At 39.8% G+C, this 25488-nt stretch overlaps 1 protein-coding gene and 1 long non-coding RNA gene across 12 annotated transcripts in view; one reads left to right on the plus strand and one right to left on the minus strand.

Moving 5' to 3' along the window:
* Positions 1–25488, plus strand: part of CASK (calcium/calmodulin dependent serine protein kinase) — a 401324-nt gene that overhangs the window by 235905 nt on the left and 139931 nt on the right. For all 11 annotated transcript variants that reach the window (XM_037992948.2, XM_037992954.2, XM_037992955.2 and 8 more), the window contains exons 6-7: positions 14076–14178; positions 20777–20952. In XM_037992948.2, coding sequence (XP_037848876.1) covers positions 14076–14178; positions 20777–20952 — 279 coding nt within the window. The remainder of the gene's footprint in view (positions 1–14075; positions 14179–20776; positions 20953–25488) is intronic.
* Positions 20959–25488, minus strand: part of LOC119622038 (uncharacterized) — a 40349-nt gene continuing 35819 nt past the window's right edge. Inside the window, exon 5 of the long non-coding RNA XR_012092042.1 lies at positions 20959–24955. This is a non-coding gene — a long non-coding RNA (uncharacterized lncRNA). The remainder of the gene's footprint in view (positions 24956–25488) is intronic.

Raw genomic sequence — 25488 nt, forward strand, 5'->3', positions numbered from 1 at the left:
CTTATGCATTCATCTGTTGATGGAGTTTTTGGTTGCTTCCACCTCTTGACTAATGTGAATAATGCTGCAGTGAACATGAGTATGCATATATCTCTTCAAGATCCTATCAGGAATTTTTTAATGACTAAATAGGCATTTACCTATGTGCATTCTATTTCATATAATCTAGTATGAATATATTTTTTTCTATATTATTTTCCTACACCTAAGCCAACCCTTTTCAAAATACTAATTGTTTTAATCTTCAGTTTCCTCATATTGTGACCACATTTTCTCCTCAATGTGAGTCAACACAGCTACCACCAGATTTGAGTATAATCTTTTTCTAGCTATTTCTTTATATACGCTTTTTCCTGTTCATTCTGGATTTTCGGGTTTGTCTCTGTGTTCTTAGCTCATTTTCGATATGTCCTTTTCCCTTCACGCTTCCTCTTTCTTTTGTTGAGATTGTAAGGTATTTATTTATATAAAGATAGAAGTAGAAAAGAATAAATGTATACGCTTGTTTGGTGCCATCTATTACGGATATCACCGTTCTCTTTAAATCCCAACCCCGGTTAAATTCAGCTCACCACCTACTTCAGGCCTGAACCTTGCCATCTAAAATGAAGACTGCTGGATACAAACAATCAATGATGCTGATTGGTCTCGCTTCAAATTCATGACTACAAACCTCAAGTGGGCCCCTGGGCTGCCAACAATCCTGGTATATTTCCTTAGTCCAGTGGTTCTCAAAACAGGTCCCAAACGAGTTGCATCAACATCACTCAGAAGCTTGTTAGAAATGTATGTTCTTAGCTAGGCATGGTGGCGCACGCCTGTAGTTCCAGCTACTTGGGAGGCTGAGATGGGAGGAGTACTTGAGCCTAAGAGTTTGAGTCTAGCCTGGGCAACATAGCAAAACCTTGCCCCTAAAAAAAAAAAAAAAGAAAAAAAAAGGCTGAGTGTAGTGGCTCACGCCTGTAATCCCAGCACTTTGGGAGGCCAAGGTGGGCAGATCACCTCAGGTCAGGAGTTCAAGACCAGCCTGACCAACATGGTGCAACCCCATCTCTACTAAAAATACAAAAATTAGCCGGGTGTGGCGGCACGCACCTGTAATCCCAGTTACTCAGGAGACTGAGGCAGGAGAATCGCTTGAACCTGGGAGGCAGAGGTTGCAGTGAGCTGAGATCGCACCATTGCACTCCAGCCTGGGTGACAGATCGAGACTCCATCTCAAAAAACAAAAAAGAAAAAAATGCATATTCCTGACCTCATCCCAGACCTGTGAGCCAGAAATTCTGGGGATGGGGCTCAGCAACCGGTGTGATTCTGATGCTAAGGTTTGAGGACCACTGTTTAATCAGTTCATTCTCCTATTCCTTGAAAATACTTTTTCACACCTGTACTCTTCTCAGACTGCCAGGAACCCCCCTCCTTCCTCACTCCCACCTGGTGACCATTTTTTATTTCACCAAGAAAATAGAAGCACTCAGAAGAGAACTTTATTGTCTTCCAGTGTCCACCTCTGCTAGTATATACAAATGTCTCTCTTTAAGAAACAAAAGCCGGGCACAGTGCTTCATGCTTGTAATCCCAGCACTTTGGCCAGCTGAGGTGGGCAGATCCCTTGAGCTCAGGAGTTCGAGACTAGCCTGGGCAACATGGCGAAACCCTGTCTTTACAAAAAACCACAAAAATTAGCCGGGTGTGGTGGCACGTACCTGTAGTCCCAGCTACTCAGGAGGTTGAGGCAAGAGGGTGGCTTAAGCCCCAGGAGTTGGAGGCTGCAGTGAGCCATGATCATGCCACTGCACTCCAGCCTGGGCGACATAGTGAGACCCTGTCTCAAAATAAATAAAATTAAAAATTTAGAAACCTCCACAAAAAAGCTCTAGGTACTGCAATGGAATTACCTATAGAATATATTGTTATGTGGAAATTTTGAATATTTGTGCGTATTTTCTTATTTTAAAAAAATTGAAGGATAAACTGAAAACTGATAAAAGTAGTTACCAGTGGTGAAGAAAAGATTGGGAGTGGGGGAAGAGTGCAAAAGCTAGACCTTTCTGAATAGTATGTTTTACAGTTTGTACTTTAGAACGTATGTACATGTTTTATATAATTAAAACACCAAATTAAGGCAAAATCTAATGAAAACAAAAGAACTTTGCTCTATTGCAAAGTGAACGCATAACCACAAGGAGTTATTTTTAGTAACTTTAAAATAGTTACTATTTTTAGTAACTTTAAAATAGGGTAGGGGTTTTTGTTTTGTTTTTACATAATTTTAGACTTACAGAAAAGTTATGAGAACAAGTACGAGGATTCTAGATACCTTTTACTCAGACTCTCTATGTTAACATTTTTTTTTCATTTGTTTAATCCTTCTCAATCTCTCACTCTTATCCATTTACATATTTCCTAAAAATAAGGAATTCTTTTACATAGCTGCAGTACAGTTATCAAAATTAGATAATTTATATTGACCTAATATCATTATGTATTCTACAGACCTTGTTTCAATTTCATCAGTTGTCCTAGTAATATCCTTTATAACAAATAAAAACAAACCGGGCACAGTGGCTCACACCTGTAATCCCAGCACTTTCGGAGGATGAGGCGGGCAGATCACTTGAGGCCAGGAGTTCGAGACCAGCCTGGCCAACATGCCAAAACGCTGTCTCTACCAAAAATGCAAAAAAATTAGTCCGGCATGGTGGCGCACTCCTGTAACCCCAGCTACTTGGGAGGCTGAGGCACGAGAATCGCCTGAACTCAGGAGGTGGAGGTTGCAGTGAGCAGAGATCATGCCACTGCACTCCAGCCTGGGTGACAGAGTGAGACCCTGTCTCAAAAAATATATATATATTAAAAACAAGATCGGCCGGGCACGGTGGCTCACGCCTGTAATCCCAGCACTTTGGGAGGCCGAGGTGGGTGGATCACGAGGTCGGGAGATCGAGACCATCCTGGCTAACATGGTGAAACCCCGTCTCTACTAAAAATACAAAAAATTAGCCAGGCGAGGTGGCGGGCGCCTGTAGTCCCAGCTACTCGGAGGCTGAGGCAGGAGAATGGCGTGAACCCGGGAGGCGGAGCTTGCAGTGAGCCGAGATCGCGCCACTGCACTCCAGCCTGGGTGACAAAGCGAGACTCCGTCTCAAAAAAAAAAAAAAAAAAAAAAAAAACAAGATCTATCTTTTCAGTCTCCTTTAATCACTTTAACCTGGAACTGTATTTGAAGAATATAGGCCAGTTACTTTCTAGAACGTCCCTCTTTGGGTTTGCCCAGTGTTCCTTCATGATTAGATCTGGTTATGTACTTTGGCAGGAATACCACAGCAGTGTTGCCAAGTTCTCAATGCATCATATCAGGAAGCACATGCTATCAATCAGTCCCATTAGAAGCAGTGTTAACTTTGCTAGTTTCTGCTGGGTTTCTCCCCTGTAAAATTACTAGTTTCCCATTTGTAATCAATAAGTATCCTATAGGGAGATATTTAGAGATTACATAAATATCTTACCACTCTTCAAACTTTCACCCACAAGTCAGCATCCTTGATGATTCTTACCTGAATCAGTTATGATATTGAAAACTGCCAGATTCCAGCATTTCTTCTACATTTGATTTTCTACTTAAAACTTTTCCTCCTTCCCCATTCATTTATTTGTTTATTTATTTACATCAGCATAGACTCATGGATTCTTACTTTACTCAGTAGTAAAAGGGTATTTTGACTGGGCATATCTAGTGTGATATATCTTAAGGACAAAAAGAACCACAAAATCTTAAACAGCATTCAGTGGTGGTGTTATTGATAATGTAGGTATTACTATTATTTTAAAACTCACACACACACACACACACACACACACACACATTCTGAAGCACAAAGCAAATGAGTAATTATGTTAGTATCATTAGGTACCAAGATTACAGTTGACCCTTGAACAACATGGGGGTTTGGGGTACTGATCCCTGCACAGTTGAAAATCCATGCATAACTTTTGACTCCCCCAAAACCTAACTACTCCTGGAAGCTTTACCAATAACATAGTTGATTAACACATATTTTGTGTTATATGCATCAAGGGAGCCTCAAGTGATCCTCCCACCTCGACCTTCCAAAGCACTGGGATCATAGGCATGAGCCACCACTCCCAGTCGGTTTGATAATTATAGAAAGAGGTTTGGCTTTTAAAATGTCAAGATGTCGGGCCAGGCGCGGTGGCTCAAGCCTGTCATCCCAGCACTTTGGAAGCCGAGGCGGGAGGATCACGAGGCCAGGAGATCGAGACCATCCTGGCTAACATGGTGAAACCCCGTCTCTACAAAAAATACAAAAAAATTAGCCGGGCATGGTGGCGGGCGCCTGTAGTCCCATCTACTCGGGTGACTGTGGCAGAAGAATGGCGTAAACCCGGGAGGCGGAGCTTGCAGTGAGCCGAGATTGCGCCACTGCACTCCAGCCTGGGCGACAGAGCAAGACTCCATCTCAAAAAAAAAAAAAAAAAAAAAAAGTCTAGATGTCAGGATACAGTGGCACATGCCTGTAGTCCCAGCTACTCAGGAATCTGAGGCAAGAGGTTCGCTTGAGCCCAGGAGTTCTGGGATGTGGTGCATTATCCCAATTAGGTGTCCACATGAAGTTTGGCATCAATATGATCTCCCAGGAGGGGGGTACCACCAACTTGCTTAAGGAGGAGTGTGAACTGGCCCAGGTTGTCAGCGGAGCAGGTCAAAACTCCTGTGCTGATCAGTAGTGGGATTGTGCCTGTGAATAGCCACTGTGCTCCAGCCTGGGCAACAGGGTGAGACCCCTACCTGTGAAAATAAATTAAAATTAAATAATGTCAACATAACAGGAGGATCAGTTTTTGTCAACAAAGAGGCAGCAGATGAGTTCTCAGATGCCATTCAGAAAATTATTGAAGAGGAACAATATCTGCCTGAACAGGCTGTTAATATGGATGAAAAGTGCCCTATTCTGGGGGGAAAAAATGCCACAAAAGATATCTATTAATAAGGAACAGAAGCAAGCACCAAGATTTAAGGTAGGAAGGGATACGCTAACTCTAATAAGCATAGTCGTGATATAATTCCAGCTGCATTTGCACAAAACAGTAGAGTCAGCCTATCTGCCTCACTTGAGGCCAGGAGTTTGAGATGACCCTGGGCAACATAATGAGACACTCTACCCAAAAAAAAAAAAAAAAAAAAAGTTTTTAATTAGCTAGGCATGGTGGCACACACCTGTAGTGCCAGCTTCTGTGGTGACTGAGGCAGGAGGATCGCTTGAGCCCAGGAGTTCAAGGCTACAGTAAGCTATGATTGCACCACTGCACTCCAGCCTGGGTGACAGAGTGAGACCCTGTCTCTTAAAAAAAAAAAAAAAAAAAAAAATTATCAAACCGTCTTTTGCCATCATTGCATTCTCCAGCTTTTAGATCCTTCACTTTTTTTTTTTTTTTTTCCTGAGACAGTCTCGTTCTGTCACCCAGGCTAGAGTGTAGTGTCAGCCTCTTTGGTTTAAGCAATTTTCCTGCCTCAGCCTCCTGAGTAGCTGGAACTACAGGCACGCGCTACCATGCTGGGCTAATTTTTGTATTTGTAGTAGAGATAAGGTTTCACCGTGCTGCCCATGCTGGTCTCAAAGTCCTCGACTCAAGTAATCTGCCCACCGCAGCCTCCCAAAGTACTGGGATTATAGGCATGAGCCACCACACCTGACCCCTTCACCTTCTTTTTGCTTTAAGTTGCCATTTCGCTTTTTCTCAAATTATGTTAGAATCTATAGATATACCTTTCTTATATCAATCCTGCACCCACATAAAAGCTGCATTTTCAGTACTACTTAAAAAGGTATTTCACAAAAAGTGCAAGATTTTAGCACCTACTGGTGTAGCTGCAGGAGCAGCTTCATGAATTTCCTTTTTTTTTTTTTATTACAATGGTCCTTATGTTGGATTCATTTATCTTGAGATGGCAGCCAATTGCAGTTGCAGACCTCAGTCTACAGTACGTATCAAGCAATTCACCTTTTTCTTTTTTTCTTTTTTTTTTTTTTTGAGATGGAGTCTCACTCTTATCACCCAGGCTGGAGTGCAGTGGCGTGATCTCGGCTCACTGCAACCTCCACCTCCCAGGTTCAAGCAGTTCTCCCACCTCAGCCTACTGAGTAGCTGGGATTTACAGGCACCTGCCACCATGCCCGGCTAATTTTTATACTTTTAGTAGAGATGGGGTTTCACCATGTTGGCCAGGCTGGTCTCGAACTCCTGACCTCAGCCACAGCCTACCTTTTCTTGTAATGTCATGACTTTCCTCTGTTTCTTAGGAGCACTTCTAGCATCACCAGTGGCACTTTGTATGGATCCTATGGTTTAGGGTATTGCACTAAACACAATGAAAATAATGTGAGAACTGTGAGAACACTTTTACTGTGATAACGCAATTTATTGGAGAGATGAACTGCTCAAGCAGAGATAAGTAGCATCACACAACATATTAGGTGAATACTCGCAAGACTTGAGCTCACTGCAATAGCAATAGGAGGGAGCTGTGAAATTATTACGGTAGTATAATACGTACTACAGTTAATTTTATGGTTATGATTTAATATTGCATCTTTGCATTTGTTCACATTTGACTGTGAATGGCACCATTTACAGTCTGTGTAGGTGTAAGCTTTGATACATTTTAACTCTTTATAATAGATTTGTGTACCTTTTTATGGTACTAAATAATAAATTAGTATCTAAATATATTTTATGCGTTTATGATACAGCTTTTTCTTAATTTTTTATTCCAGAAGTCATCCTTCACCTTTTTCTTAATTTTTAAAATAGTTCTAGGCAACATGGTTGGTCCACGAGTTTTTTTTCAAATTGTTACAAATCTCCAAAAAAAAATTCAATATATTTTATTGAAAACAATCCATGCGTAAGTGGACCCACACAATTCAAATCCATGTTCAATGGTCAACTGTACTTGCCAAATCAAAGAATTAAAGTAAAAACGCTATAATTGAATAGGAAGAAATACCAGTATGAACTTGTGGTTGGTTGATTGGTTTGTTTGTTTGTTTATTTGTTTATTTATTGAGACAGAGTTTCGCTCTTGTTGCCCAAGCTAGAGTGCAATGGCATGATCTTGGCTCACCACAACCTCTGCCTCCCGGATTCAAGCAATTCTCCTGCCTCGGCCTCCTGAGTAGCTGGGATTACGGGCATGCACCACCGCAGCCAGCTAATTTTGGTTTTTTAGTAGAGATGGAGTTTCTCCATGTTGGTCAGGCTGGTTTTGAGCTCCCAACCTCAGGTGATCCTCCCACCTCAGCCTCCCAAATTGCTGAGATTACAGACGTGAGCCACCACACCCGGCATGGTTTATTTTTCTCCTAAAAAAATGCATTCTTTTTTCAGCACTGTCCACTGAAAAGCCAAAGTAATAATAACCCAGTAAAAATAATATGCCTAGTACCCACATCATGGATTTACTTATATTTTTTATTTTATTTTTATTTTTATTATTTTTTTGAGACAGAGTCTTGCTCTGTCGCCAGGCTGGAGTGCAGTGGCGCGATCTTGGCTCACTGCAACCTCCGCCTCCCAGGTTCAAGCGATTCTCCTGCCTCAGCCTCCCGAGTAGCTGGGACTACAGGTGCATGCCACCACGCCAGCTAATTTTTGTATTTTTGGTAGGGACAAGGTTGGCCGGCCTGGTCTTGAACTCCTGACCTCAAGTTATCCACCCGCCTCGGCCTCCCAAAGTGCTGGGATTACAGGCATGAGCCACCGCGCCCAGCCCACATCATGGATTTAAATCCTTTTTCGCACTAAAAAGAAGAAACAGGGCTACTTAAGAGAAATGGCTGATTCCAGATCTGGGCAAGAAATGGACATGACAAGCCTGGAACATCCTCTTGTGACTGAAAGCAAGGAAGTTATCAGACTCCTGGAGTCTTACAAAAATACAAAAGAACTGACTTAAAAGGGCTCCCACTGGCCTAAAATGGGACAATTTGAGCACAAAAATTTGTAAAGGCAGCAATTGATTAAAACACATTAAATATATAAAAATCTATAAGTTCATAAAAAAAAAAAAAAAGGAAAAACCTGATCAGTCACCTTTGGAGGTTGCCTAGAAACTAACTTGGTATTCTGGAAATAAATTATAACAGCTTTATTCATAATATCCAAAAACTAGAAATAGCCCAAATGTCTGTCAACAGGAGAATGGACAAACTGATATATTCGTACAATGGAATACTTATGCAATAGTAAAAAGAAATGAACTACTGATCACAACAAAGTGGATGAATCTCAGAACATGCTGAGTGATAGAAGCCTTACATAAAAGAATACATACTTATGGTTTTGTGTCTATCAAGGTCTAATATAGGCAAAACAAACCTATGGTGAAAAAATATCAGAGTAGTGGTTTGCACTGGGGGAGATGGCAGCAGAGATTGAATGGGAAGGGGATGAGAGAGGGAGGTTTGTGGGACAATGAATTTTTTTAGGGATTTGGGTTACACAAATGTATGCAGTTCATCAAAACCCTAATGGTACGCTTTTGTGCATTTCACAGTATATACATTTTTTACCTTAAACATAACTTTACTTTTTTTTAACTTTTTATAGAAGTTTTAAGAGACAGGGTCTTGCTGTCACCCAGGCAGGGGTGCAGTGGCACAACTGCAGTTCACTGCAATCTTAAGCTCCCAGGCTCCAGTGATCCTCCTTCCTCAGCCTCCCAACTTACTGGGACCACAGGTGCACACCACCAAACCTGGCTATTTTTTTTTTAAGTAGAGGCATAATTTTAAACAAATATTACATTTCAGTGATATGTGTGCTAAGGTGTAGTAAAAAGTAAGATGGATAGAAGGATAAAGAGACATTTGATAAAGCAAATGTAACAATATTTAATTGTAGAATCTAGGTGACTCTTTACAATATAATTCTTTCTATTTTCTATATGTTTGATAGTTTTCATAACAAAATGTTGAAGAAAACCTCCATCTTGGAACCTCTAATTATGGGTCTAGGCATCAACATCCACTAACATCACTGAGTGAAAAGTTGATGGTGAATCTTATAATGATGGGCCAGCCAGGCAACACCTGAACCCACTGCTCAATCCTGTCACTAAAAGTAGGATAGCCAGGTTCTATGTTCTTCCTGATGCAATACAATAGATATATCACCTGTGAAGTATTAGTGCATAAAACTAAAATTGAATCTGAATCTAATCAAGATTCTAGATCTAACTACAAATTTACAGGAAATACAGGAGAGTAAAGAACATTAAATAATACCATGTGGTACCATTAGCCAAGTACAGATTGTAGGGGATTCCACAGGAAAAATTACCTAGTATCTTAACAAATCAATGGCATGAACATTGAAAAAGAAAAAGCATAAGGAAGGGGATCTGTTACAGAGTAAGAGACACTCACAAGACATAGTCATCAAATGCAATGTATAGACCTTGGATCCTGTCAAGAACTAACCAACCGTAATAAGACTTTTCTTCTTTTTTTAGTCTCTTCTACTTCTTCAAGTTATTGGTAGAGAAAAGACATTTTTGAGACAGTCAAGGAAAACTGAATGTGGACTGGGTATTAGATGATACTAAAGAAGTATTGCTCATTTTTTTGGATTTAATAATGATATTATGGGTTTTGGGGGGTTTTTTGGGGGTTTTTTTTGTGTTTTTTTTTGAGATGGAGTCTCACTCTGTCACCCAGGCTGGAGTGCAGTGGCACAATCTCGGCTCACTGCAAGCTCCACCTCCCGGGTTCACGCCATTCTCCTGCCTCAGCCTCCCAAGTAGCTGGGACTACAGGTGCCCACCACCACATCCGGCTAATTTTTTTGTATTTTTAGTAGAGACGGGGTTTCACTGTGTTAGCCAGGATGGTCTCGATCTCCTGACCTTGTGATCCGCCTGCCTCGGCCGCCCAAAGTGCTGGGATTACAGGTGTGAGCCACTGCGCCCGGCCCGATATTATGATTATTTTTAAGTCCTGTGTTAGACATACTGAACTATTAACAGGTTAAATTACATTTATGTTAAAATACTTCTGCGGACAAAAAGTAAACAGTTGGGGATAGGTGAAGCAAAAATGAAAGAATGTCTTTGTTTTGGGGTTTTTCATTTGTTTATTTTTGTTTTATTTTTGCCTGGAGATGGGCAAGCTGCCCATACATCCCAGCGGGCCAGGGGAGGAGCTGAAAGAATGTCAATAATTGCCAAAGCTGGGTGATAGATACATGGAAGTTTATTAATCTATTTTCTCCATTTGTAAATGTTAAAAAGAAGCATCCTCAGCTTCACACTTTCTTCTACATCCCATTTCTCCATTTTTACTACAGGAAGACTGTGAAAGATATCTGTGTTTACTGTCGCTACATTATCTCCTCTCATTCTCTCCTGAACCTAGTCCAATGGGGATTTTTGCCTCCATCATGCCACCAAAACCACTCTTATCAAGGTCACCAGTGACTTCCAAATTGCCAAATCTAATGGTCAGTTCTCAGTTCTCATTTTAAATGACCTTAGTAACATTGATTACTACTAACCATTCCTACCTGAAAAAGTTTCTTTGCTCGATTTCAGGATACCAAACTGATTTTCCTCCTGCTTCACTGTCTAGACCTTGTTTTCTTTTCTAGATTTTTTCATCTTCTGACCCTTCAAATATTGGTGTGCACCAGGACTCAATCCTCTGACTCTTCTCTATGACTTCCTAAGCAATTTCATTCATTACCTTGGCTGTAAATATCATCTATGTACTGTTGATTCCCAAATTTACACCTCTAACCCCAGACTCCCCTTAATCTCATCTTATAAAATCTCACACTCAATATGTATGAAACCAAATTCTTTTTTTTTTTTTTTTTTCATTTTTTATAAAATAGAGTTGGGATTTTGCCATGTTGCCCAGGCTGGTCTGAAACTCCTGGGCTCAAGCAGTCTTCCTGCCTTGGCTTCCCAAAGTGCTAGGATTACAGGTGTTAGCCACCGCACCCAACCTGAAACCAAATTCTTGATCCACCTTACAAACCCCTCCCTCAGTGTTCCCCGTTTCAGTAAATGGCATCTTCATTTTCACTCAGTTGCTCAGACCAGAAGCGTAATTGTTATAATTGACTTGTGTCTTTCTCTCACGCTCATATTCAATAGCAATTCCTGTCAGCTTTACCTTTAGAACATAAACTGAATTTGACTACTTCTCATCATCTCTGCTTCTGTCACTCTAGTCTAGTCCAAGTCACCATCTTCTCTTGCCTGGGCAACTGCAGTAGCCTCTTAATTGGTCTCCTTTTTCCGTTTCTTCACAATCTCTTCACACAGCAGCCAGAGTGATCCTTTTAAAACCTAAAACTGATGACAGTACTCCCCTTTTCAAAACCTTATGGTGATTTCCCATCTCGCTCAACATAAAACCCAGAGTTCTCACCACAGTTTCAAGGCCCTATATCTTTGATCATCCCTCAGATCACATTTCCCACCACTCTGCCCCTTGCTCTCATGCCTTTCCAGACACACCGGCTTCTTTCTTCTTCTCCAAACAACCCTCCTTATTCCTGTGGGCCTTTGTATTGGCTGTTCTTCTCACCTGGAACTTGCTTCCATGTGGCTTGCTTTTTCACTTCATTCTGGTCTCTGTTCAGATATTACCCATTAGAGATGCCTTCTCTGACCCTAACTAAACTAGCAGTTCCCTAGTCCCCATGCCTATAACACCTCCTTACCAGCTTAATTTTACTTCCTAACCAGTAATACTACCTGGCTTTACATTCTATTAATTTGCATTTTTGGCTCTATTTTCTTTTTCGTTTTGTTTTGTTTTGTTTCGAGACAGAGTCTCGCTCTGTCGCCCAGGCTGGAGTGCAGTGGCCGGATCTCAGTTCACTGCAAGCTCCGCCTCCCGGGTTTATGCCATTCTCCTGCCTCAGCCTTCCAAGTAGCTGGGACTACAGGTGCCGCCACCTCGCCCGGCTAGTTTTTTTTTTTTTTTTTTTTTTTTGTATTTTTTAGTAGACATGGGGTTTCACCATGTTAGCCAGGATGGTCTTGATCTCCTGACCTCGTGATCCGCCCGTCTCGGCCTCCCAAAGTGCTGGGATTACAGGCTTGAGTCACCGCGCCCGGCCTATGGCTCTATTTTCTTTCTTAAATTCAACTCTTTAGGCCAGGCACAGTGGCTCATGCCTGTAATCTGGGCACTTTGGGAGGCCAAGGTGAGAGGATCACTTGAGGCCAGGAGTTCAAGACCAGCCTAGGCAACATAGCAAGACCCCATCTCTTTTTAAACATAAATTAACTTAACTTAATTAAGTTCAAATTTTATAACTTGTCTTATTTAAGGATTTGAGAATGACTGAATCTACACAGAGGAGAATTATATAGATTCCCTTGTAACATTAACTTAAGCATAAACATCATCAACACACTATTAAGGGTATACATACTTTGGAGTTCTGATTTAAGCTTCTACTACTCCTTCCTAAGGTGATAACACTTACACAGGCATGGCCAGAAGACCCTGTTGGAGTCTAGTTTGCATTTGTTTCTTCTGTTTCATGTTCATTCTTTTCTAGGCTTGCTCACTTGCTGTATCCCGTACTAGAATCATGCTAGGGGTATTGCCATCTTAGTCTGTTATCATTGTTCTCTCTTTGAACCAACAGAAAGTTCTAACTGACAGCAGTCTATCAGTTGATTTCTATAGAGGTTTGCCTGCTCTCCCATAGACTATTCTTGCTACTCTGTGTCATGCTGTGGTTTGCTCACTATTTATTTGTATACTTGCCTTCCTTCTTTCTCTGGCTCTCACATACACACTTATATTTCCTGGCTTATCTCTCTTTGTGCTAGACTATTGTAAAAGTCTTTAAACTTCTTTGGACAGAAAGAATAACTTCCAAAGTAGAATTCTGATGCTTTCATTGGGCAGAGTAAGGATTCCTCCCACCTGTGTGTCATCATCAAATGCAGGTGTACCAGCTCAGTATGATTGCATTTTTTTTCATACCTATTATGTTGGCTAAAACTTAACTAAAACTGTGTCCTTTTATGAATGAGAAAATATAGGAGATAATTTTTAAAAACCTTTTGTCTTCCATGACTAAAGAGACTTGCCTTTTTTACTAGCCCCTGTTTTGAGAGCCGGTCAGATGTAGTTTTAGTCATATTGGGGAGCACAGTATTTGAGCAGAGACCAGAGTGCTCCATGATGAAATTCTTTCCTTACACCAGCCCCAACTAGGTCCCAGTAAGAAATAGATGCAGAGGACAACATGCTACAAAGAAACCCTCATTGTTATCACAAAACATATGATATAAGGGAGCCCTGGTCAAGTAGGATACCCCTTGGGGAGAGGATGTCTTTGCTCTGGACTAGGAATCAGGCAAGTGGTTTCCTTTCCCCTTCTTCTTTCTCACCTCCCACCCCCACAGAGAGGAAAAGCACGTCCAGAGAAGACATGCCCAGGAAGAGCGTTGAAGTCCCTGGGAACAAGGCTTAATTAAAATCATTCAGTCTGACCCATCCATGTAGTACTCCTTGACTTAAGGGTGGAATGAATAAAGCAAAGAAAAGAGGACTGGGCAGGCTGGAGAAAGAAAGGGCCATGACTATCCCCTGAAAACCAAGATACAATGGCTCTGTAGGTAAAATCAGAGGTTTCAAGAAACATTTTTGAAAGAAGTGTAAAATATATTTTTTCTTAAAGAAATCTAGACTGTCACTCAAAGGAAGACAATATTGCATAGTAAGGCAAAAAAATGTATCTGTGTTTCTTGAACATCCATGCTTCCTTAGTGATTCCTAGCACTGTACTCTAACCTTACAAGCAAATAATTCCTAAAGAACATTGGATGGAACAGGTATATATTTGGAGAAATCAGCCAGGCATGACAAATAATTCAAGCATCCAAAATAATTCAAAAGTTTTTAAAGTGTTTCTCTATTATCATGTTATCTAGTTTTATGTAAACTGAATTGTTCATCTTCAATTAATCCTTATCTTCGGGTTTGTTTTTTGTTTGTTTGTTCGTCTGTTTTTCTTTTCAGCCCCACTGTGTTCTCCTCGCCTCAAAAGAAAACTCGGCACCTGTTAAACTTGGAGGCTTTGGGGTAGCTATTCAATTAGGGGAGTCTGGACTTGTAGCTGGAGGTAAGACTGCTTTACAAAAAATTTTTCTTCAAAACCTGGTCACTTCAGGCTGGTATAAAATTTTCAAGCTACATATTAGCTCAACCTCAGTGTTTCATACCTCATTCCACACCACCCCAACCCCCAAAAAGCATCATCAGATAGTTTTGAATTTAATAACTGTAGTCATAACTAGAATTTTAGTCCCTTAAGAATAGACTCTTTTCTCTTTGTACCTCCAGTACTTAAAAGACTGTAAGAGTTTAAAACAGTGTTCAAAGAAAATAAGTTTGAAGCATAGTGCCTTTTAAAGTTGAACTGGCCAAATGAAGTCAAATCTAAAATGTGTAGATTAGCCACTTCCAGGTTTACACTGATGGCTAATTTTTAATTTCATACTGTTTTCTTTTTTCCATTTATCAAAGAATCCTGCTCAAGCCATCAGTCTGTATATTAGCAAAGAATAAGCAGATATGAATGCACACTGATTTTATTATTAGCCAAAGCAAAACATAATTTTTAAATTCCCATGCCAGAATAAAAAGAAAAAAGTTACAAATTGTAAATATCAAAAATAATCTTACACAGCACATTTCATATAACTCAGTTCATTATAGCTAGAACTTCAAGCAGTAACAACATAGACCATCTTCAGAAAAATGAGCCATTGGTCATAGTTGTAATTTTTTTTTTTATTCCGGACAAGGTCTTGCTCTGTCACCCAGGCTGGAGCACACAGTGGCATGATCATGGCACCCTGCACTGCACCCTTGACCTTCCAGGCTCAAGTGATCCTCCCACCTCAACCTCCCAAGTAGCTAGGATCATAGGCATATGCCACCATACCTGGCAAACTTTTTTTATTTTTAGTAGAGGCAAGGTCTCACTACATTGCCCAGGCTGGTTTCAAACTCCTGGGCTTAAGCAATCCTCCTGCCTCAACCTCCCAAAGTGCTGGGATTACAGGTGTGAGCCACTGCACCCAGCCCATAGTTGTATTCTTTAAATAATTTTTTCACGACATTGCCTTCTAAAATTAAATTACATTCAAATTTTCTTTTAGTTTCACATTCTTTTCCAGTTAATCATTTCCAATAATGTGCAAAACTGCAAGCTGAGTATAGTTTCAAAGAATGCTAATTTTTTCCCCTAATTTAAAACTTTCTGATAGTGATTGGAAGACTGACCAAAGGGTAAGGCACAGTTTAATCATAGAATCTCAGCACTCCAAAGGGCCTCAACTTCTCCAGTCTTATATCTAATGATTGAATTCTTCCATAATATTCCCAAGAAAAGATTGAGTTCTAGTATTAAACTCAGAGAGCAAAGTAGTCACTACATCCCAGGACAGTTCATTTAATTTTTGGACAACTCCTTAAGTATTAAAAAGCTCATCTTTGCATCTTTCTGTAACTTCTACCCAGTCATCCTAATCCTGACTTTTGAAACCACTCTGAACAATTTTCATCCTTCCATATGGTAACCGTTCATCTGTTTGTAGACAACTACCATGTCCACCTAGGTCTTATCCAAGTTAACTTCCCTATGGTGATTTGGCCATTCTTCATATAAACTGGTTCAAAATCTCTTCAGTATCGGCAAAGTACAGGGCCTGAACTGAACACTGTAACTACTGGTGGTACAGTACAGCTGATCAGTGGACAATAGCATTGGGCTATCACTTTTTTGTGTTCTGGGCCTTAAATTTCTCTCAGGTTTCCCAAATTGCATTAGCTTTTTGGACAACTACATAGCACTGATGGTTCATATTGATCTTGTAATCAAGTGAAAATCCTAAATTATTTTTTAAACAATTGTTGCTGTTAAGCTGACTCTCTCAATTCTGGTACTTATACAGATAATTTCTATGTTAAGACTATGTAATTATAACAAATAATTTCTGATGATTATATTCCCAAGGTTAATGGGATGAAATGAAATGAATTTATTTTATATGTTATATACTGGCCATATATAATTACTTTGTTTCTGTTGCTCTGGATCTACATCCTGTTAGTATTCAGAATGTCATGGGCTTCGTATTTTATTGTACATCTTGATTGAAGGGGAAAAATAGATGCATTACATTTACCTGGACATTTTCTCCATATTAATCTTTTTCTAAAGTCCATGAACCTTTCACCTAAATTGTTTATTTTTAAAGCTAATTTTGAACCCCCACCCCCACCACCCCGTGGTGTGTCAGTATTCAAAATTTATTTTTCTCCATGCTTCTAGAATTAAAATACTTCCTGATGGTCAAAATATTGTCATTTCTTAGCACACCTGTTTTGTATTCTTGAAATAACTGTGAATGTTACGGGGTTTTTTTGTTTTTTTGTTTTTTTGTTTTTTGAGACAGAGTCTCGCTCTGCCGCCCAGGCTGGAGGTGCAGTGGTGCGATCTCGGCTCACTGCAAGCTCCGCCTCCCGGGTTCACGCCATTCTCCTGCCTCAGCCTCCCGAGTAGCTGGGACTACAGGCGCCCGCCACCTCGCCCGGCTAGTTTTTTTTTTATTTTTTGGTAGAGACGGGGTTTCACCGTGTTAGCCAGGATGGTCTTGATCTGCTGACCTCGTGATCCACCCATCTCGGCCTCCCAAAGTGCTGGGATTACAGGCTTGAGCCACCACGCCCAGCCGAATGTTACATTTAAAAAAATAGAATATGAATAAAAGATAAATTATTTCTCTTAGAAAAAGCTTTTCTGCTGTTTAAGGTACTTTTGAAATTTTGCTAATTAAGGTTGGGCACAGTGCCTCACGCCTCTAATTCCAGCACTTTGGGAGACTGTGGCGGACAAATTGATCCCAGGAGTTCAAGACCAGCCTGGGCAACATGGCGAAACCCCATCTCTCCAAAAAGATGCAAAAATTAGCCAGGCATGGTGGCAAGAGTCTTTGCCCCAGCTATGCGGGAGGATCGCTTGAACCCGGGAGGCAGAGGCTGCAGTGAGTTGAGATCCTGCCACTGCCCTCCAGCCTGAGCAACAGAGCAAGACTCTATCTCAAAAAAAAAAAGAAAAAGAAAAAAATTCTGCCAATCATTTAATTATTTATCAACTTTAAAGCAGAAAGCCATTTTCCTGTCAGTTTGAAATCCCAATCCCTAGTCCTCCAAATAGAAAGGAATTCATTTATTTATATGTTGCATATAATAAAAATCATTTAAACATATTTACTCTCCCCCTACCTGAAACTCAGCTATTTAGGAAACTTACTTATCCAGAATACAACTAGAAACCTAGAAAATAACTATAATAGCAGCAAAATTATTCCTACCCTTAAAAATCCACTCATGCTCCTCACAATTGAGCACCTAAAGACACTAAGGCTGACTTGCTCCCATGTTTTAAAAAGTTGTATAGATTCGTGTTCCTTCATACGTTGCACATGCTATTCCTTCTAGTTGGAGTGCCTTTTGTCATTTTATCTATCTGGTTAACTCCTATTGTTCTGGAAGGCTGAGCTAACAATTGTCTCCTCTTTAAAGCAGGCTTATCTTCACCATCCTGAGTTGGAAAGCCCTATTCCTTCTCTTCTATATTCCCATAACTATCTGGGCTACATACCTTCATGTAGCATTGGATGCAGGGACTTACATCAAAGACTGTGATTTGTAAGAGTAAGGGGGACTGTAGCTGAGGGTATCTAGGACCTAGCAAGCACTTAGGAAATTGCTATTAAATGAAGGAATCTGGGCCGGGCGCGGTGGCTCAAGCCTGTAATCCCAGCACTTTGGGAGGCCGAGATGGGCGGATCACGAGGTCAGAAGATCAAGACCATCCTGGCTAACACGTTGAAACCCCGTCTCTATTAAAACTACAAAAAAACTAGCCGGGCGAGGTGGCGGGCGCCTGTAGTCCCAGCTACTCGGGAGGCTGAGGCAGGAGAATGGCATGAACCCGGGAGGCGGAGCTTGCAGTGAGCTGAGATCCGGCCACTGCACTCCAGCCTGGGCGACAGAACGAGACTCCGTCTCAAAAAAAAAAAAAAAAAGAAGGAATCTGGTTGCTAGTCAGGTTCTGTTTAATAGGAGATTATAAAAGCTACAAATTAGGAGAACGCAGAACTAAAGCATAGTGAGAGAAAAGAAATAAAAGTCTAACAAAAATATATATGATATATACTGAGCAGACACCAAAACTTGGAAAGCGCAACAGCCTTTTAATATGAAAGAAATCAACTCTTGCATGCCTCTGAAGTTCCTGAGGGTGCTTTCTGTTCTATAGCATAGTTCTTTAATCAATATCTACAATGACAACTCTGAGTCATCAAGAAAAGGTTAAATTATGAGCAGTATTCTGTGTAAAAGAAGTCAGGAAATTGTAGAAAGCCATACAACATTATTTAACTAAGGCGGGCACAGTGACTCACACCTGTAATCTCAGCTACTTGAGAGGCCAAGGCAGAAGGATCACTTGAGCCCAGGAGTTTGGGACTAGCCTGGGGAAAATAGAATCTCCAAAAAAATGATTAAAGCGAAAAGGATTGTGTGCATAAAGATTCAAATCACAATGTATTTTCAAATGTAGCTATTCAGAACAATTCTCCCTCTGAGATTCTAGGTAGGAAGGTTTTATCGTATTGTCAAAATATATAACATTTAAGTATTTGTCCAAAATATCTCAAACTGCCATTTAATTTAGTTTGCTAATTTGTTTCCTTTTCTTAAAATTTTGTGGTCTAAGTCCTAAAAGTCAAATGGTCACTGAAGAAGTATCAGCAAAAACAAGGATTTTTAGGAAGTTGGTATATATTAAAGATTAACTCCAGTCCTTTTTACCTTCTACTGATTTACATGAAATAAAAGAGCATTCCTCTACATTCTTTCTACTGTGGTTTTCCCCCATCATCTATGAGCAAATTATTGAACCAAAAGACAGGCATCTTCCCGAAGATTGAACATTAATTCTCCAGAATTGGCTAGTCTTCGTCTAGCTAAAGGGAAAGAACCTTCTCAGGATGGCTGGGACTGGCCATGGTCGCTCTGATTATTCCCAGGGTAAGGCCCCCATTTTGAGTGGCTTGGCCCAGGAAGTGATAGGAGTCAAGTTGAGTTTCAAAGCATCATCCAAACTGTCAGCAGGTACCTGACTGGTACCCTGGTACCAGTACCCTGAATGATACTGGTTTCCCCTATTCCTGCTAGCTCTTGTCCATCAGAACAAGGCTAATTCTCCAGCGGCCCCTCCCTGTCCAGGCTATTAATGAAGTATAAAAGGCTTAGCTTCTTCATGTTACTTGAGGAAGCAAAATGGGACAATACAGAAATAAAAGTATTTCTCTAGCCAGGTCCTTCAGCCAATAGTTTTCACTGATCTATCGTACATTTTAAATGAAAATATTTTCACTACTGGAACCCTGAACTTAATCTTTTCTATTATGGGGAGAGGAAGGGAAACCGTATGATCTGCAGCAAAGGTACATCCTGATACACAAGCTAAGAGCTCTTTTATCTTTCTGCATCCAACTGAGTTTGATAATCATGAACAGAAGTTGATATATTCTCTCTAGCTGAACCAGAAGATCTCTAAGGTCTTTTAAAATCACAGTTCTGAGTTCTAGATAAAGTATTGCACAATCTTCAAACTAAAAATTATCCTGAACTCAGTATGATGAAAGAGAGAGAGACAGAGGGAGGAAGGGCGGTCACTGGGCTTGCATACATCTAGAAGAGCTGCCAAGTCTAGTGGGCAGCGCCCCATCCCACAGTGATCTTCCAACAGGGTACAAGCCTTTCATTCCACAATAGAAGACTTCTTTTGGGATACTGAGTTAAAGATAGTTATGAATGTGCAAACAGCTGATATCAGATTCCTTACAGAAAGCTAATTTTTGATAGAGAAATAAAACCGTTTAAAAAAAATGAAAGTCAAAGAGGATTGAATGGGAGGAGCTTCATAATTTTGCTTTTGTTTATGCCATATAATATTTGCTTTCATTCTCTTCATATGTTAATGTTAGGAGGAAGCTAAAAACTCCTACTATAACAAAATATTACTAACTATTGTTAATTGCTATAATTAACCCATAAAATCAACTGAACAGAATTTCAGAGTCAAATTCATATTTCAAATAACAGTTCTCAGCATTAGGTTTCATTGGGGAATTTCCATTTGGCAGTCAAGTCATCTTTTTTCCACAGATTTTTTTTCATACCTTTCTCCATCCTCCACTCCTTTCCCCTGCCTCTGCCTCTGCCCAGGGCAGGCCTCCCAGCTCTTTCCTGGACAGCTACAGGCTCTGCCTGTTGACTCTTTCACCTGCCTCTGCTCTATATATTTAGTGACTTTCAACCATGTGAGAATTAGAAAATTTAAACTTCTTCATGAGGTAAGAACCACATAAATACTTACTATGTAGCATGCAGAATTCAATAGGGAGTGCCAATGTTATAAGACAGAATACCTATTCTGGGCTCAATATTTTCAGGAAACGATTAGATAAGTAATTTTTTTCACCTGTGTGAACTTGATTTTATGCAGAGGGGGAGAAGTAGTGAGAGTATATGTATTGGTAAACTTTTTATTTGGATTGTTATTGTTCTATTATTTTTAGTTTTCATATGAAAATCTTATTTTACGTAAACATTTTTCCTTAATGTTGTTTTAAATGTAGGACGTGTTGGAACACCTCATTTTATGGCACCAGAAGTGGTCAAAAGAGAGCCTTACGGAAAGCCTGTAGACGTCTGGGGGTGCGGTGTGATCCTTTTTATCCTGCTCAGTGGTTGTTTGCCTTTTTACGGAACCAAGGAAAGATTGTTTGAAGGCATTATTAAAGGAAAATATAAGGTAATGCATCATGAACATTTTCTTTTTCCACTGAGATTAATTTATCCTGAAAAATGTTTCTTTGAAGTTACTGTCTGTCTTTGCCCACTGATTGACTGCCAGGTAGTTACCCCATCAGAGAAAAGGTCTTTGCTTACATCATTGATCCAGTGGCCTTGGTAGGCAACATAGGCCTCAGGTAAATTTCTGGGTCACTGTCAGCTGAGCTGTCACCCTGGTGAAGAAAACATTTATGACCCTTCTTTGTCTAATTTGAAAAAGAGGCTACATTTTTAAAGCTTTCTGCTTAATTTGTAAAGTTAAAATAGAATTTCATCCAGGTGTAATTTTAGTCCTTCTTTATCTTAATTTTAAATTTAGGCCAGCACAGCTCAAAACATTTGCCATTTACATTCCAGGATAAACTGAAATGCCAGGATGACAACTGCATTTCATGATACAATATAGAGGTATTTCAGTGTGGCTTAAACATTCCTATTCTTCTTTAGTTACTAGGTGTTGGCAGCCTCATGTACTATCACAGGCTTGTGATTAGTAAATCATTACTTTAGTAAAAAATTGAAAATTCATTACTGACATTATGAATAGCTATATCACAAACACCTAAGGACTTCTTGGAAATAAGTAGGCTTAAGGTTGATTTCACCACCCCAGCTTTTAGACTCCTTTGCCCTGTCCCCAGGGTACAGCTGACAGTGACTAGGAGGCTGGGCATGGGAAGCATGGGGGAGTGTGTGTCTGGATATCAGGTTAAGGCTGTTTAAGTTGGGGAAATTCTTTTTCCTCTCATTATTACTGAAACTCATACTTTCTATTCAACCTCATCACTGTTTCATTTTCAGCCATGACTGACAACATAAAACCAAAAACATGTGTATGTAACACTGGACTCTGGAACTGTGAGGCCCCTAAAGTTTTCTCTTCAATTCCTCAGTAATGTTAGAATTTTATATGGAACTTGGAAGCATAAAATTTAAAAAGAAGAAAAGTAAAGTAGTTCCAGAGTTACAGTCCTGTCCTTTTAAGCCATAACTGAAGTTTATGGAGATGAGAATGGTGTATACTTTTGTTGGTTTATTTACCTCGCTCACCATCAGTTTATGAGTGCATGTAAGTTTGTCTTTTGTTTTAGTTAGTTTAAGATATATACCAAAACTCTGTTAACAGAGAAAGATGTTTTAAGTATAGCATTTTCTGCTCCTCCTAGAGTCAGTTGGCCACTGGGGAATAAAATCATTACTTATCGGGTAACTAAATGTCTCAGGAAACTGCTTGTAAGTAGTCATCCCTCTTCAATCCAGGGAAGTTGTAAGTTGCTCTCAGGAATGCACAGCCAGATTCTGGTTGAATTTAGCCAAGTGAAATCACGGATACTAACATTTTAAAAGAAACATGATTAGTGATACATCAGCATAATAATAATACTACCAATAATGATAGCTAACTCAGGCATAGCACATAGCATAGCATACTTTACATAAGTAAAGTGCTTAGAACAGTTTAATTCATTTAACCCTCACAGCAACTTGTGAGGTAGGTACCATATAATAATCCCCCACCTGTGTTTTTGAGTTATAGGCATTTGCTAATAATAGAATTCTTCCTTTGTGTTTGTTCAGTTGTTAACTTCCTAGTTTCCAAGGCAATGTGCTTCATTCCAACAGACTCTGGTATTTTATTTCGTCTATTTTTAAAACATTGAATAGTTATTTTTGTTTCTTGGTAAAAAGACTTAGACTATTCACACATGTGCAAAAATTAAGTCATTTAAAAATTCCCTCTTCCTAGTATTATAGTAAGTCAGATGGATGGTGGCAGCTATATCATAATTTTTTTTGTACCTGGGGTTTGAAGCTTTGAGGTTAATCATTTATTTAGTATTTTACTTGGCTAACCTCACCTCTCATTTATCTTCAGGACTTTCCTTACAAAAACCCTAGGTTTTCACCACCTTAGTTTGAAGTATAGATCCATCTCTACCATCTATGATGAATCTCGGCCTTTTTCTTTTGGTATACTGTGATATGATTCTGTCAGCATTTATTTTTCTATCTTTTATTATCAAAAATTTCAAACAAAAATAGCAGAGAGAATAGTATAATGAGCTCCCAGCTTCAATAACACAGACAATCTTGTTTTATCTGTATTCTACATATTATTATGTTATTTTAAAGCAGATCTCAGCTGGACTCACTTGAGCTCAGGAGCTCAAGACTGGCCTGGGCAACATAGGGAGACCTGGTCTCTACAAAAAGTACAAAAATTAGCCAAGTGTGGTGGCACACACTTGTAATCTCAGCTACTTGAAAGGCTGGGGGGGCAGGATTACCTAAGCCTGGGAGGTCAAGGCTGCAATGAGCCATGATCACACCACTGTACTTCAGCCTGGGCAGCAGAGCGAGACCCCGTCTTCTCCCCCCCCAAAAAAAATTAGATTTCAAAAAAATTATTTCATCACCCTGGTGGTTCTTTTTTGAGACAGAGTCTTGCTCTGTCGCCCAGGCTGGAGTGCAGTGGCAAGATCTTGGTTCACTGCAACCTCCCCCTCCCAAGTTCAAGTGATTCTCATGCCTCAGCCTCCCGAGTAGCTAGGATTACAGGTGTGTGCGCCACGACGCCTAGCTAATTTTTGTATTTTTAGTAGAGATGGGGGTTTCACCATGTTGGCCAAGCTGGTCTCAAACTCCTGGATCAAGTGATCTGACTGCCTCGGCCTCCTAAAGTGCTGGAATTACAGCTGTGAGCCACCGCGCCCGACCTCATTTCATCACCCTAATGGTTCTGAGCAAAAGAACTATTAACAAAATTATTGATCTCTATGGATATTTTCAAGAAAAGTTTGAAGACACCTTTTAAATGTAGTACTTTTTTTTTTCTTTTTTTACCTCCAGCACTTGCAAATGTGAGACCGTTAAATATAGTACATTTCAATTGTCATAGTTTATAAACTGCTACTGGTCTTAAGTGATTTTAATTTGACTTTTAAATTATCATTTGCTAGGTTATTTGATCTTTTAAAGTAGCTATTAGAAAATACTGTTTAACTGGAATATATGCTAACACTTAACCTCAATTAACTTCTTTATAAAGGGCAAAAATATATTTCCCAAACTATATATAAAAGGTGTAATGTCATATCATTATTACAGGTAACCAGTTAGTATATACACAGCAAGATTCTAAGCTGCTATGGGTTAGGTATTCAAATAAGTAAGATTGTTTTATAGCTTATTTTGTTCCCCCTTATAGACTCAACCTCCCAAATTTATTTTAGCTACTCATCTCAGCTGAAGGAATAGAAAATCCTATATTGGACTCTCTTGTAAAAAGGACAAGGGAGTATCCTTCTAAACCTCTCCTCATTTCAGAAATCTTACCACCCCTTTCAGATGATTTCTCAACCCCTTTGTCAAGGAAAAATTATTCAGACTTTAAAGAACACATTCGCTCCAGGATAGGGAGAGGAAACAAGTCTACCCAAGCCCTGTCTAATCACTTCCCTCATTTCGAACTGGTCAGTTGACCACAATTTCACTAGGATGAAAAGTGTGGGATTTCATCCCTCCCCAAGTGTGGGATTACAGGCATGAGCCACTGTGCCCGGCCAGATAATGATAATTAAACAGCATACTTATGACATTAGTCTTAATGGGATTTGACAAGCAGAAGTGGCTACTATTTGAAATTCTGCCTGTTAGGGGGGAAAATGAAGCATACTTCAATCTTAAGGACTTTCTCCAACATAAAGACACTTTTCACTCCCCGTCTTCAAGTACAAAGTCTCACATTAGTCAGAGCTAATGCTAGCCCTTGCTCAAATTGCAATGATTCATTTATACTGCAGTGCAAGTGCTGCAGTTTCACTTGGCTTTAAAATGTTGTGGAGTTTATTCTTCATCTTTCTTCCTTAGAAGGTGATGTAGGTCTCTGCCTGTTGAAGCCATGGCTTTGCTTGAAGGTCCTGGCACTGGGTAGCTCACATAAGCTCACCCCATCAGTAAACCTGTTGATGTTGAACAAGGAATGAGACCCTACTCTGTCTCTGCCTCCTTTCCCCACTTGCCTTCTCAACCCCGTGGCCTAACCACTCTGAGTTTTTTTTTATGATTCTGGGTCTCAGACATATCCCTTTTCCCTGGAGCCTTCTAGCACTCGGCTTACAGATCCATAGCCTTTCTCATAAGCCCTGTGTCTTTTCAACAATTCATAATTATTTTTGTGTGATTTTAGTCAATATACCATGTGGCTTAGTGGTCTCATCTCTAAAAGAGACAAAAGTAACTTCACTGAGGACAATATTCAAACAAATCAGTTATTCTGTGGGACCTACGGTAGTAGAATACTTTTTCCTAAACACTGAAATTGATATGCAGTGACCAAAATATCCTATTAATAACTTTGCATAGTTCACAATTATTGCTAACCTCAATTTTTAAAAACATATATTAAAAATATTTCTTTAAAAATTTTAAGTTTTATTTTAGTTCTTTCTGGATCAATGTATTCTAGTCTCCCTAGCTAAGGATCTAAAGATAG

Source organism: Chlorocebus sabaeus, chromosome X, assembly GCF_047675955.1.
Source record: "Chlorocebus sabaeus isolate Y175 chromosome X, mChlSab1.0.hap1, whole genome shotgun sequence".
Taxonomy (NCBI): Eukaryota; Metazoa; Chordata; class Mammalia; order Primates; family Cercopithecidae; genus Chlorocebus; species Chlorocebus sabaeus.